The 14,627-nt window shown below is 44.4% G+C and overlaps 1 protein-coding gene across 18 annotated transcripts in view; it reads left to right on the top strand.

Annotated features, from left to right (window-relative positions):
• Positions 1-14,627, top strand: part of PPP1R12B (protein phosphatase 1 regulatory subunit 12B) — a 206,298-nt gene that overhangs the window by 168,903 nt on the left and 22,768 nt on the right. For all 18 annotated transcript variants that reach the window (XM_070501531.1, XM_070501530.1, XM_070501543.1 and 15 more), the window contains one exon: positions 11,326-11,342. In XM_070501531.1, coding sequence (XP_070357632.1) covers positions 11,326-11,342 — 17 coding nt within the window. The remainder of the gene's footprint in view (positions 1-11,325; positions 11,343-14,627) is intronic.

The raw sequence follows: 14,627 nt of genomic DNA, 5'->3' as shown, positions 1-14,627 counted from the left end.
TCACAGATCCAGAAATTTAGGAGGTCAGTTTAGGGTCAGTTGAGGGAAGAGTTTAGGGTTCTAGTTTTATTTTCAGTACATAATCAGCTCTGTAACCAGGATTGACTTTTCAAATTTGAACAAGTTCCCCAATTATTCAGCATTGTTTTTTACTTCTCAATCTCATGATATTTCGGTGAGCTGACGATTAATCATAGTCAGAAGACCAAAGGGGAACAACTAGAGTTGGCTTTCATCTGCCATCCCTTCTTTCTCCGCCCTTTTTGGTTTTGTTCTCAACCTGGCTGTTCTGCAGCAGGTGATGGTTATGCACAGCTCGGGTGTGAGTTCTCGTCACAGCCCCAGAGTCAGCGGCCTGCTCTGGTTACACCACGCCGGGAGTTCTCCCAGTGAGATGGTTAAAGACACTAAAAGCATCGTCGTCCATTACGAAAGCAGCATTTTGATATGAGCTGTCACATCTTTGTGTTGATATCCAAAATCAGCTTCACATGGTTGGTTATCTGGGCGAGAGTGTGTCTATCCAGAGAGTGAAATAATGACCTTAAATGTCGGTAGGTTAGAAAGGGTAAGTAGGAATTAGCCTGGATAACCAAAATCTACAAATAATCAGAACCCTTTACCTGAGTGCCAAGGAATTTGTTCAAGCTTATTCCTCTTGCAGCCAACCAGCTTGGCAGAGCCAGAGGACCAAAGAGGGACAAGAGAGAGAATGGGAAACAGAAAACTGCGGTAACAACAGCTAATATTTATAGAACGTTTCCTGCACGCCAGGTGCTGACCAAGCACCTACGTTTACTGTCATTGAATGTTCATGATAGCCTTAAACACCAGGTACCATTTCCCTCATTGCACCTATAGGGACACTGAGGCAGAGAGAAGTTCACTGCTTATCTAGGATCATGCAACAAGTAAATGCTGGAGCCAGAGTACTTAACCGGTAAGCCATGTGGCTGATGTGAAACCACCCCATCTCTGTTAGATAGCTCCCGAGTTATTGCTGACGTCCCCAACTGTTGAATCCATTTTGAAAAGAGAGATGGTGATAATAAAACCTTTCTTAAAGGAGGAAAAGCCTCACAGAAGAATTTAGGAAGAGACAAGTCTAAATTAGTAAAAATCAGAATTTTACATCATTTGAAATAGGTATAGTTTTATTATTATTTTTTCCAAGTAATTTTATTGGGATTATAGTGCTTTATAACATTGTGTAATTTAGTTTTATTATTTTTAAGTATCTATGATAAAAGTGCTGCTAAGCAGAAAAGGTCTGCTGTGACCGTGAAGGTTGTGATCTAGAATCACTTTTAGTGAGTGTATTAATTGTGCATAAATATTTACTCTGGAGCCATTTATAAGTGCTCAAAAACAGATCCTTTAAGGTCATTTCTCTTGTTTGGTTTATGCTATTAATTTGCTTTGTAAAATAATTTTTAAACAGCTAGTGCAAAGATATGCTTCAACTCAGGACTGTTAAACGGTAACAAGTTCTGAATTACAAGAGCCTGGACTGCTGAGGTTTCTCTTGTCTGAGGGACCCGTCTCCTGCCAGAGATCAAGCAGACAAACTGCAAATGTGTCCCCTCTCCCAACAGTCTACACTTTAAAATACCCGTTTTGCTCTAAGAACAAAATTTAGCCCCCTAAATCCAAAGAACTCTGTGCATCTGAAGGCTCAGGGTACACGTGGGCTATAAGGGTCCTGTTTGGTGGAAGAATCAGAGAAAGCTTCAGTTCTTTATCCTTCAGAGCTGCCAGGAACACTTCGGGATAACGGTAGCCCTAACAAGGTCCCGACTTGGGCCACATTTCTTACAAGTCACCCGTGAAGGTGTCTTTCTTCATGACCACCCAGCTTGGAGACTCCAGACCGATGTGCCCGTGAGGCCTGTTCCTTCCTGGAGCCAGACCAAAATCCTGCATCGGCTTTGGTCTCTGTTCCCTGCATGTGCCAGGCAGTCTAGGGTTTGGTCACCTCCTTGCGTTGCTCTCTTCTTGGTTTACGGCTGGGCTTATGTTTCCTCCCAAAGAGTCTTTGAGATCAGAGGGCCGTGTCTTAGGTTCTGTGAACATCCATTTTATTTCTCCAAGTACCACTCACAGAGCTGGGCACACAAAGGAACTTAGCGTAAATACGAGCAAGAACGCTGCTGCCTGATTAAGATGACCTCGCTGCTCCGGTCCCATCTGGCCACCTGGAAGGAGTCAGAGGCCACGCACAGAGAACCCCGCTTCTGAAATGGAGGCCAGCCATAGGTCTTCCCGAGGCAGTCAGATTCCTCTTTATTGCAGCGTGCTATGTCTATGGCTCTGAGACACGTGAGTTTGGTTTCTGTGGGGACAGAAAGAGGAAAAGCTAAGAACAAAGCAAGTCCCTGACTTTGCGTGGAACCTACTTGGAAGTAAAAGGTTTTTCCCAAGAATTTATTTCTTCTTGAAATGTGAGGTCTGGAGAGCCTCACTAACCCCTTTGCAAAGGTTGTGATTCACAGCCTCGTCCAAACGAAATTAAAATAACTGCCCTCCAGACAGGCTGCTGGGCAGTGACGTTTACCAGGTCAAACATCCGTCTCTTCCCAGCCTTTGGGCTCGGGAAGCTGGATGCCTAGCGAGTGTGACAGTCAGAGCAACATCTACTGAAGAGCCTTGACACAGTGGTGGGGACACCCAAACACTGACTTAGAGACTTTAAAGCTTACGGCTTCTGATATGCAGAACCTAACAACATTTTGGGGGGGTGATCAGGCTGCTTCTCTCCTATGTTCACTCAGCCTGTTTTTAGAATCATCTGAATGTATTTCACGGGCTACTGTAGTTTCAGGTGGCTGTGCACACCAGTGTGGACCTAAAACTCTGAGCCATGGGGAAAGTACCAATGTATTTGAAATGTGAGAAATGTGGCCCCTGTGCTAGAGCCACAACTTTTAGAGAGACTCGTTCTTTTTGGTCATTCTTATCATAGATAGTATGCAGCATGTGAGAGGCTAAACAGAGAATATGTCTGAGCCTGCAAGTGTATTTATGCATTATAAGAGTTTATGAATGATCTTGAAATATAAAATGGCTTGCCTTGGATATTTTAGGGAGGCCTTAGTATATTCATATATTTCCTTCTACAATAACTCCATTTTGTGAGTTTCAAAAAATTAGAAATTCTTCAGAAGCTGTGAATATCCATGAAGAAAAGGTACAAGCCTGCATAGAAAACAGAGCTGTAAAATTCCAATAATATTTAGGTAGCATGATCTGCAGATACAACAAAAGATGAGTCTGTTTCTATCATTTAATAAACAATGATTTTCTTTCAAATAGTGAGATGTACTAGAATATATGAGGTAACATTTACATCATCTCATTTCTGCATGCAATATTAAACTGATGGGGTATTAAGAGAGTGAATCCTAAGAGTTCTCATTACAGGAGAACATTTCCTTTTTTCTCTTCTTCTTTTTGTTTTATTAATATGAGAAGATGATGTTAACTGAACCTATTGTGGTCATTTCACAATATACATAAATCAAACCATCATGCCGTGCGCCTCACCCTCATACGGTGACATATGTCAATTATTTCTCAATAAAACTGGAAAAAATTGATAGTGTAATTGCAATCTGGCAGTGAGATCTTTCAGAAATATTAAACTGAATGTTGACGTTATTATTTGGTTTTGTTCCGTGTGTATGGTAAACACAAATCAAGGAGTATAATTTGATGAAGTTATATGTAATTAAATCCTTTCAAAAGCTGACCTTTCTTGGAAGTATACTCGTGCACACAGACCTGCTCACATGGACGCACGCTTTTCCCAGCATGAGTTGGAGCTGGCAGCATTATTCTGATTCTGCATGTGTGTAATCACCCAAATGCAGCTCATTGGCCTCGTATTATGGCCACTTCCTACTTTGAGGATGTTATAGATAAACTAGACCATGTTTTTTTTAGGGGGGATTCTTGTGGTGGTCGGAACTTCTAAAATGGCTCCCCAAAGCAGTCCTGGCCCAATCTCCAGAGTCCATAAATATGATGAGACAATTCTCCCATGATTATGTTATGTGGCACAATTGACCTTAAGATAGGGAGATTTGGGGCCAGCCCCGTGGCTGAGTGGTTAAGTTCGCATGCTCCGCTTCGGTGACCCAGGGTTTTGCCGGTTCAGATCCCAGACATGGACATGGCACCACTCGTCAGGCCATGCTGAGGTGGTGTCCCACATAGCACAACCAGAGGCACTCACAGCTAGAATATACAACTGTGTACTGCAGGGCTTTGGGTAGAAGAAGGGAAGAAAAAGATTGGCAACAGATGTTAGCTCGGGTGCCAATCTTTAAAAAAAAAAAGATAGGGAGATTTTTCCAGGTGGGCCTGATCTGATTACATGAGCCCTTAAAAGCAGGGAGCTTTCTTGGCTGATGACAGACGGGGAAGCCAGAGAAATTTGCATTGTGTAAAGGACTCAGTGTGCTGTCACTGGCTTGAAGATGGGCCATGACGAGCATGAAGAAGGAATGCGGGAGCCTCCAGGAGCAGGGAGCAGCCACCAGTTGAGCCAACAAGGAAAGGGCAGCCTGAGTCCGAGAACCACAGTGGGTGGGTGGATTCTGCCAACAGCCTGAATGGGCCTAAAGGCCGATTCCTCCCGGAGCTCCAGAGGAGTGCCCAGCCAGCAGACACCTGGACCTCTGCCCGTCAGGGCCTGAGCAGAGAGCCTGGTAGAGCCGTGTTGGGCTTCTGACCTACAGAACTGTGGGACGGCAAGTGCATGTTTGAAGTCACTGAATTTGTGGTAATTTGTTACAGCAGCAAGAGAAAACTAGTGCAATTAAAAATTTGATGATATTAAGGAAATATTAATTTTTTAGACATGGAAAAAAACACCTAATACAGGCCTCATCGTCGCTGTCCTCTACTTTCAAATCTTTGCATAAATCTTGAAAGTTTTTATTCCATCCCCCACATGTATTTCCAAATTGTGCAGGATCCCCAAATATATTACTGGAATAGTACAGACTCAGAAAGGTCTGTTTCAAAGCTAGAGACCAGTAGACTCTCCTTTCAAGTTTCCCAAGGCCCCCATCTGTTTGGGTTATGAAGCATACTCTTCCCTTAAGGTCGAAGGCTGGAAAACCTTTGTCTCTCTTAGACATATCTAGGAAACCAGAATATTCTCAAACTCAGAAAGTTAGAAAATTATATTAGTTTTCAGTTAACTCAAATGATTAGGTTTGCAGCAGCCCCGAAAATGCGCGAGGTCCTCACTGCAGCCGCACTCGCATCGTTGGCTCGTTCATCAGCAGTCGCTAATCTGAGAACGCGGGAGGGGAAGGCTGGTTCTCTGTAGGCCATCCCAGAATAGCTGAGATTGTTTCCCCTGGCTCAGCTAGTGCACGAGAACATGATGCAAAATGTTCTTTCTGCTTAGTCCCTCTTTAGGGAAAATGTAAATAGGAGATTTTTTCCCATCACTGTGGGGTCAGGCCCTAACTCCAAAGGAACATAAGTTAGACCCGTTTCGGTCCTAGCAGTAGACATGTGACTTGGTCTCCTTCCTTTCCCTTGGGCCCAGCTTTCCAGAGCCACAATTTTATTTTAAACTTGGTCAAAAGAGTTTGGTTTTAATTATATGCCTTCCTGAACTCCCAATAACTTCCAAGTTAAAAGCTTTTGTAGAGATTTTTGTAAGCCAGTCTCTGGTGTTTTGAGAGCCCTACACATTTCACAAATCAAAACCAGCCTGGTTCCTGTCCCTCTCCAGGATTGCCATCTGAATTAATGGTGCCCTTCGCTCTGTTCTTTTATGAGAAACAGGGCCCGACCAATGAGACTGTTATGGGAGAATTTCAAGAGGTATGGAAGGAAGGAGCCTGCCTCTTGGTTTTGGAGCACTTTTAAACTATGGTCTATCTGGCTAGTCACTCTTTTTATTTCTACTTTGTGTGTTCATGTTGGTTTCTGAGCAGCTTTTAGTCTCTTCTGCTCCAGAGTTCCATTCACAGTATCTGTTGCCCCAAATTGGGCCACAAAGGCTGTGAAAGTAATCTGTCTCCTTCAGACTCAGCAGCGTCTCATCTTAATGGCCAGGAGTCACTTGTCTTTGATAGAAGGTGGAACAGCAGTCTTCAACGAAACATTTCCAGAAGTTCCTTCTAAGACTTCCTGACTAGAGCATGTGATCCAACACATTTGTGTGTTAACCTGCAGACTGGGTAGAAGACTCATGCCTTTTCTACAGTCTGTGATGTCATCACGTCAGATAAGTGGTTCAGACCCTCCGTAAAGAGTAGAGGAAGTGTAACTGTTCTGTTCTTAAAAGAAAGAACGAGCTTGCAGGGGAGGATGGGGCCATTCCCAGAATGTCGGTAAGAGGAGCCCACATTCCTAGCCTCCAAAAGATCATAGCTTTGGCCAGAGTCCCTGAGCCCTCCGTTCTGGGATGTCGCCTGTTTCCTGCCTGCTAGGCCGACCTCTTGGAATCTTCTCTGGGAGAACCTTCAGATTCCTTTCCCCAGCCTGCGTTCTGCCTCTTTTGGTGTCGCTTCCTGGCTCCCTGTTCTGAGACCGCCAAGGCGAACACCCGTTCTCCAGACTCGCTCAGCGGTCTCCCTGCGGGGTTGGCCGTCAGCACTTTAGAACGAGAAGCAGCGTCAGCCATACGGTGAACTGCACTCAGTCTGAGAGAGAGCAGGATGAAGAGGAAAAGTTGGGAGTTAAGTCTCCTCCATCAGTTCAGCACCTCTGCACCTTTTACCCAAGAAACCCCAATTTTTCTCTCTCTAAATAACTGTGTGTTTTCATCAAACCCCAGATTATCTAGGATAGCAAGAGGCCAAGCAAGACCATAGTTTCTAGAGGTATTCCACCAGTGAAAATCAGGAAGTGTGATCTAAAAACCTAAGTAAGCCCAGTTTATCAGAAGCCAGGGAATTGAACCCTAAGTCCTGTGTACATTTAAGCTACTGTGCCTTCCAGCCTGTAAGAACACTCTTCTTAGGCTGAGAGACTTAAAGGAAACCACTTCCGTCCCAGCGAGAACACCACCTCCTTTACAAGTCCCAGTCGTCTTCCTTCTTTGAAATAATGTTGTTCGCATTGTGGTAACTGTGTTACCTTCCTGCATCCAGATCTCATTGCATGAGGTTTATATGCTCTCCTCTAATTGTTGGGGTTGACCTTCCCAGGACACAGCTAAGGCTAGCCTTGAAGGCAATAATAAAAAATCTCAAGGGTTCCTGGTAGATCCAAAAGTCAGGTAAAGGCTGGGGTGTTAGAAGTCGTGAGGAAAGATGGAGGATGCACCTGGAAGTCCTGTTTCCTCTGATCGCTGGGTCTCGGTGCCTTGTCTGCTGTCTTGTCTGCCAGAGCACTCACCACCTACACATTTTTATAAAAATTCACCCCAAAAGAAATCGATAACAGGGATCTTAACATGCCTTAAAAAATGATAAACAGCAGACTGTGATATTTGCTTTTAGTTACTCCTGGCAAGCAGAAATGAATGTCTTTCCCCAGCTTCCTTAGGAAGTGTCTCCTGCGGTTCACCCACAGGGGCAGGAGCTGACACGGCAATCACAGGTGTGAGCTCCACTGGCTTCACCTTCCTCCATGTGCTGTTATCGTGGGAAATTAATTCAGGCCTCTTGAAAACCCTGTGGGATCTGCCTTTTCATATCCAGGAACCCCTGGGGTTTTTCTGATTGCTGCTTGATAGTGCTAACCTATTCTTTGTGTTTTTAAGTGTTTGCATACTACATCACTCTCCTCAGTGGAAGCCGTGCAGTCTGCACAGCCATACCACACTGTCACACGTCTGAGAACTTTATGTTGTGATGACAGGGCATAAATAGCCTCATAGTACTTCCAGACCATTCTAAATGAAAAAGGTTAATGACATGTCATTCTTATAGGAGTAAGTCAATGGAAATGATTAGCATGCTTTGATATATATATATAATAGCTGAGACTGATGCCTGGTAAAATCCTAATTTTCCTGTCTTAGTGAAAAGAAAACTGTTTCTTCACTGTAGAGGCAACTGCCACAGTCTACATGGCAGAATTTAAAGCTGAGGATGTAGTTAAAATCTTACGCAAAAAATTAGATATTTACAAAGAGGAAACTAAAACATTTTCAAGTGAGGTCGCACATTTTAGGAATAATAAAGTCAGTTAACAGACCTGATTTGTCAGTAAGTTAATCAGGCTTCAGTCTGTGTACACCATGCAGAAGGGGGCTTATGTTTCAGTAGCAGGAAGCAAAAGAAGGGACAAGGCAGACCAGTTTGATGAGCAATGGGTCATTTTCCATACCTAGGACAGAGTGTACACCATTTATCTTTGGAGAGACCATCAAGAATGGTTTCCCCATAAAGATAATGTCCTTTGAAAAAGGTGGTTCTGCCTCAAAGCAGCAAGAGAAAGCTAGTGGTCTCCCAAATGGTTATCTCATTTGGTTGCATGCGAGCTCAGTTCTCCGTATCAAAGGTCCTAAGTTAACGTGCTGCTCTAACCAGCATCAACAGCCAATGCAGTATTTTTACAACTAAAAAGCGAAAGGGCAAGGAGCAGGGGAGGAAGCTGACATGTTAAGAGTGGGTTTCCTCGTAGTTATCACATTTAATTCTTACTGTAAGAGAAAGTGGTAACTTGCCCAAGGTCACATGGCTAGAAGATGGCAGAGCAGAAATTAGAGCTCAGATCTCGCCAAGGCCGTCACACACCTTCCTAGAAATGTTAACAGTTCAGCTCAGTGTTTATGGAGCACCTGTCATGTTCTGGCACCGTAGGCACTGGGTGTAACTGGGAATGAGATAGTGGATTGATCACAGACAGGGACATTTTAGGAAAACCTCCCATAACAATATGTTTTTTTAAATATGTGTGTGTGTGTGTGTGTGTGTGTTTGTACTTCTCTAACATCCTCTTCTCAGAATTCATTTCTTTTAGGAAGCCTTCCCAGCTGGAGCCCGCTGGTTGCGACTGTTACCTCCCATAGCACTTGCTCACATGTTTCCGCTGCGTGGCTTCAGATGAGCTTGTTAGTTATGTCCATGGTGCTCTCCTGGCTCTGCCATGCAGCTCATCCTGCTTGTTCTTCCTTGGTGCTTTCCCTGCAGGGCTCTGCACAGTGGGCTCCTTAATTCAGTAGACCCTTGGCATTTGCTAGAATGGTGTTTGGTCTCAGTTAATCACAAAACTTTGGCACGTCACAATTTAGTTTTCCTGGGTTGTGAATTGTAAGTCACCAAGATGCTGTAAAGACTGGATCTTATCACAAAGCTGGTGAGTGGGCGTAGCCAACACCCTGGCGTCTCAGTTTCACTTGAGTACACTTGAAGCATTTTTACATATTAAGTAATTCTGGAGAGTTGGCTAGAATTTAGTTGCTTCTTTGAAAAAAGACTTGAAGTAAGAGAAAAAAACCTTAGTTAATATTGATAAAGTAGTAGTTGATAGTGCGGGATATGCATATGACTCTTATGGAAGACCAGTTATAAATAAGACAGGAAAATTCCTGAATTCCAGATGCGAAAGTTTTAGGATGCTCATCTCCAAGTCTATGAGAATGTTAAAGATACACCATGTGCTTTTCTTACTGACTCCTCCGTCTCAAATGGGGCCTGTCTTCACATTGAAAAGCCTGGGTTAGTCCACTGGTGCTTCACCAGGGCTGCACAGCAGAGTCGCTGGGGGGCTTTTTGAAAATACAGTGAGGGAGCCCTCTCTAGACCTGTTGACAGGACTTCCAGGAGTGAGGTTAGAATGTGTCTGTTTTGAAAAAGTACATGAGAGAATTCTGATGACTGTAACCCCGATTTAGAGAGAGAATTCCATGGAGAAAGCCACCTGTTGGCAAGGTCTGTGTCCAGTCCCTCTGTGGCCAGACGTGCTGTGCACACACTCCTGGACAGTGAGGCTGTGTTGACAGACCAGTGGCTCCCAGGCACTGCTCAGTGCTCCAACAAAGCAGTGTCACCGAGTGACTCCTCCGTGGCTCCAGGATTCATTTCGTCAATTATTGGGTCCTTGTTCCTCTCCTCCTTTTGTCTGTGCTTGAGGATTTTGTTATTCTTTAACACCTCGAAAGAGAAAATAAATACATTCAAAGCAGCTGAATTTTTATTTACCTGAGTTCTTTGTTTAAAAAAAAGCAGAGATAAGAGAATAAAGGTCATCTGTGATTAAAAAATGAACTTAGGGGTCAGCCCGGTGGCCTAGCAGTTGAGTGCACGTGCTCCGCTTCGGCGGCCCAGGGTTCACCGGTTCGGATGCCAGGTGTGGACATGGCGCCACTTATCAAGCCATGCTGTGGCAGGCGTCCCACATATAAAGTAGAGGAAGATGGGCACTGATGTTAGCTCAGGGCCAGGCTTCCTCAACAAAAAGAGGAGGACTAGCAGCAGATGTTAGCTCAGGGCTAATCTTCCTCAAAAAAATAAATAAATAAATGTAAAACACAGACACGATAATTTTTGTTGTTGTGTTGCATACTGACTAAAGGAGAAGAATCAGCTCCTTTCTTCTGAGACAGAGTACCTTTCTATCTTTTCGCGCTTTTTTTTTGAAATTTTTTTTTTAAGATTTTATTTTATTATTTTTCCTTTTTCTCCCCAAAGCCCCCCAGTACATAGTTGTATATTCTTCATTGTGGGGCCTTCTAGTTGTGGCATGTGGGACGCCCCCTCAGCGTGGTTTGATGAGCAGTGCCATGTCCACGCCCAGGATTCAAACCAACGAAACACTGGGCCGCCTGCAGCGGAGTGCGCGAACTTAACCACTCGGCCACGGGGCCAGCCCCTATCTTTTCGCTTTTTTACTGACATCCCAGGGACTAGGATGGGCTCCCCCTCCCACGCTCCTCCCCCCTCCGCTTTCACTGGAGGTCAGGGAGAAAGCCGGGAGCTGTCCTGAGTTTAGTACTGGTAACTGCAGTGTTCACTCAGGGCAGGGCTGGGGGTTTGTGAGCTGCAGGACGTTGACGGAACAGGTGCTGAGCCCCGGGGAGGCTGAATGTCGCAGGAGGTCAGACACTCCTACCACACAAGCACAGCTTACGGGTTTCAGGGGTCGGGGCGCAGTTTCTGATGGGTTTACGTCCTGCTGACTTGGGGTTAACGAGGTGGTCTCCCCAAAGCCTGCAGTCTGGTGAGTCGGGTCCAGAGAGCGCGAGCTGGGGCTGAGGGGCCTTTGTGCCGTCCAGCTGAATCGCACCTGTGCCTCCAACTGTGAAGTTGAGACATCTGGTTTAAAAAGTGCATTTACAAATGGAAATAAGAAGTATCAGTCCCTTGCTAACGCTGGTTTTGTTTTTGTTTTGTCTCTTCCTTTCTCTAGCATGAAAGACTTTCTAGGTAAGAACCTTCCCGTTTTATATGCATGCTTAGTTAATACTTGTCAGTGGATGCATGTCTCATTAAACTTAGCTTTATATACTTTAGTAGTATTTCTCACACCCTGTCCTTCCTTATTATTTCCACAGCCACCAGACCTCCTCCCTCCGGTCCATTCTGTATGCTTCCACTGCGTTGCTTTTCCTAAAGCACCAGTGTGCCAGATGCTGCCAGGTGCTAGGGCAGCAGCATGAGTAAGAGGCTGCCCTCACCTTCACTTAGCTTACAGATGACTGCACAGACAGATCGCTTCAGTAGGGTGTAGTCAGTGCGCACGTGAAAGTGGGCGTAGGCACGTGAGCAGAGAGAAGAGGCAGTTAACCTAAGCTGGTGGTTCGGGAGAGACTTCATTGCTGACTAGATGCCTGAACTGAGCCTGAGTTTAGATGCTATCATTTCATAGTGGATCCAACACAATTCCTTGTACCAGATGGTGCTCATAATAATATTCAATGAACTAAAGACCTGTTTTGCAATTGCTGAAAAATTAAACATATCAGAGTTTGCAGCATGATCATCTGTAATTTTTCACCTAGTATCGAAGGGGACAAAACTGATCTTCCTGAAGAGTAAAATTAATACTAGAGACTGTGGAGCCAAAAGTTTGAATCACTTGTCTTCCACTGTTCCTCTGATGGAGAAATTAAGAAGAGATTGGGAAAGATAGAGTCAGTGGGATGGCATAGCACAAATGAGTCTCATACTTGGTTTGATAATTGAGCTGGTTCTACCTTATTAATATATTTCAAGGTACACAAGCTTGCATGTATTCTTCCTCTGCTTACTCCCCTGCCAGGCACCAGCTGAGGATAAATAATTTATATCGAACCTAGCGGAAAATTAGTTTTACAAAATTGGTAGAGAGTGGTATTTTTCTATAGTTAACTTTTTGTGAACTCAGTTACATTATAATGGCCATTCATGAAAAGAGACTTGCCTACAGACCTCCAAATATTCTATAAAACTTTAGTGATTAAAGCAGTGAGGTACTGAGCCAGCCCTGGTGGCCTGGTGGTTAGAGTTCCACGTCCTCCACTTTGGCAGCCCGAGTTCGTTTCCCGGGCACGGAACCACACCACCTGTCCGTGAGGAGCCATGCTGTGGTGGCGGCTCACATAGACTAGAAGGACCTTCAGCTGGAATATACAGCTAGGTACTGGGGCCATGGGATTTGGGGAAGGAAAAAGGAGAGGGAAAGATTAGCAACAGACGTTAGCTGTGGGCGAATCTTTCCCAGAAAAAAAAAAGCAGTGAAGTACTAGCTCAAAAAAGAGAACGATGGAACACAGTAGGTAGCCCCAAAAAAGTCCTGTGTACAAGGTGATGTTTCCACTTAATAAAGAGTTCTTCAGCGAGTGATTGTTGGGACGGTTCACCCCACTTGGGGAAATAGACCTTTCCCTCCAGCCACACCAACAAAACCAAAAACCCAGACTTCAGAGGGATGACAGCTGAGAATGTTCATAATCCTCATAGAAAGACCTTCCCACACGTGCTGTCATAAAGGCAACAATCAGCGGTTATAACTATATCAAATTTAAAATCCTTGCTAGTAAAAGACACCATAAACAGAGATAAAAAGTTAAGTGGGAAAAAATATTTGCAACCAACATTAGTTTTAAAAGCCCTACTATATAGGATACTCCCACAATGCAACAAGAAAAAGATGAACAAAGGCTGTGAGTAGGCAATTCAGAAACAAAGAGAGATAAATAACCAGACATGTTAACCCTCCCTAGTGATTAAAAATAGTAAAAGTAACGACAATGAGGTATTTGTCCTGTTGCATTGGAAAGGATTAACACTCTCTGGAGGGCAGTATGGCAATATGTGTTTCAGCACTGAAAATGTGTTTATCCCTTGACCAAGCAGTTCCACTTCTAAGATTTTATCCTAAGAAAATAATTGGACGAATGCACTGAGATTTATAGACAAGTCTTGTCACTGTAGCCTTATTTATAGTAGCTAAAAATTTCAAGACAATCTGAGGGTCTGTCAGTGGAGGATTAAATTATCTCACAGCCATACAGCTGAAGACCATGTAGTCGTTTAAAGAAAAATGAGGCAGATCTACTTGTCCTAACCTGGTGAGATGCCCACACCCTCGTGACCAGTGTAGGGAGGGGGAGGAGGAAGAGTTAGACAGTAGTCTGTGGATCTAATGTTATTTATAGAAACGTGTAGAGTGTTACCGTATTTACACGTCAGCATCCTGCGAGGATGTGACCTGAACGGTTCACAGTGCTGCTTTCTTGGGCAGGATTGTAGGGTGACTTGCACTTCCTATTTTAGTGCTACTTAAATTTAGTGGTGCTTAAATTTTTCTACAAGCATCGTATTGCTTTGTAATCAGGAAAGTCAGTAACAAGATTTCTAGTTACAAAATTAAAGAAAAAAAGAAGTACAAGAAGAAAAGGAACACTGTAGAAATGTAGTAGGATTGGCATCTCTCTAAGGAAGAGTGGCACCGATGTCACTAGGGACCATGCCTCTGCCTCCCTGTGTCAGCCTCTCCGCCTCTCCCCTCTTCTAGTACTTACTTCAGTTCCCACCCCCACCTCTGGCACTGGCTGCCACAGGCCAGAGGTGAGAGACAGAGTTCCACAGCTGTGGGGAAGGGCTGCGGGACGGGGTGGTACATAGCAGCCTCATGTGCCACATTCTAGTTTGGAAAAAGCAAAATCCCAAAAAAAATATGAACCAGTGTTAAGGACCAGGATGACAGCTGTCCACTTACACCAATGAACTCACCAATACTGGAAATAGAACCACCGTCAAGTCTGAGACTCCATTGCTAGAAGATGCAGCAGTCCTAATTACAGTCTTGATGTGGAGCAGAGATGGAGGCTAGGAAACTGTCTGTTGGGCTCGGTGGCGGTGCCCCTGAGGTGTACCATGCCCTGTTGCCATTCCTGCCCCACTCAGCCTCCAGCTCGGAACTCCAAGTCCATATGTTTCTGATTCCTTGACAGTTCACTGGAATCATTTTCTAAGAGCCATTGAAATCCAAGAAACTTCTGCTTTCAAAAGCACACTCTTGAGGGAAGACATTCAACCCTAAACTAACTTGAAAAGCTCTAAGATTTAAGTCAGCACATGGATCCAAACCACCAGTTTTTCAAATAAGCTTCATTCTTGGCACATGGCAGCCTCCTGCTCAAGGCTGGCGCAGCAGGCCCTGAGGTCCGAGAGGCTGGCTGAGGGAGCCTCGAGAAAGGAATGTGCGCTGTTCTGGGCAGAGCTCTC

This window comes from Equus asinus, chromosome 30, assembly GCF_041296235.1.
Source record: "Equus asinus isolate D_3611 breed Donkey chromosome 30, EquAss-T2T_v2, whole genome shotgun sequence".
Taxonomy (NCBI): domain Eukaryota; kingdom Metazoa; phylum Chordata; class Mammalia; order Perissodactyla; family Equidae; genus Equus; species Equus asinus.
This window is presented reverse-complemented; position numbering and strand designations above follow the sequence as displayed.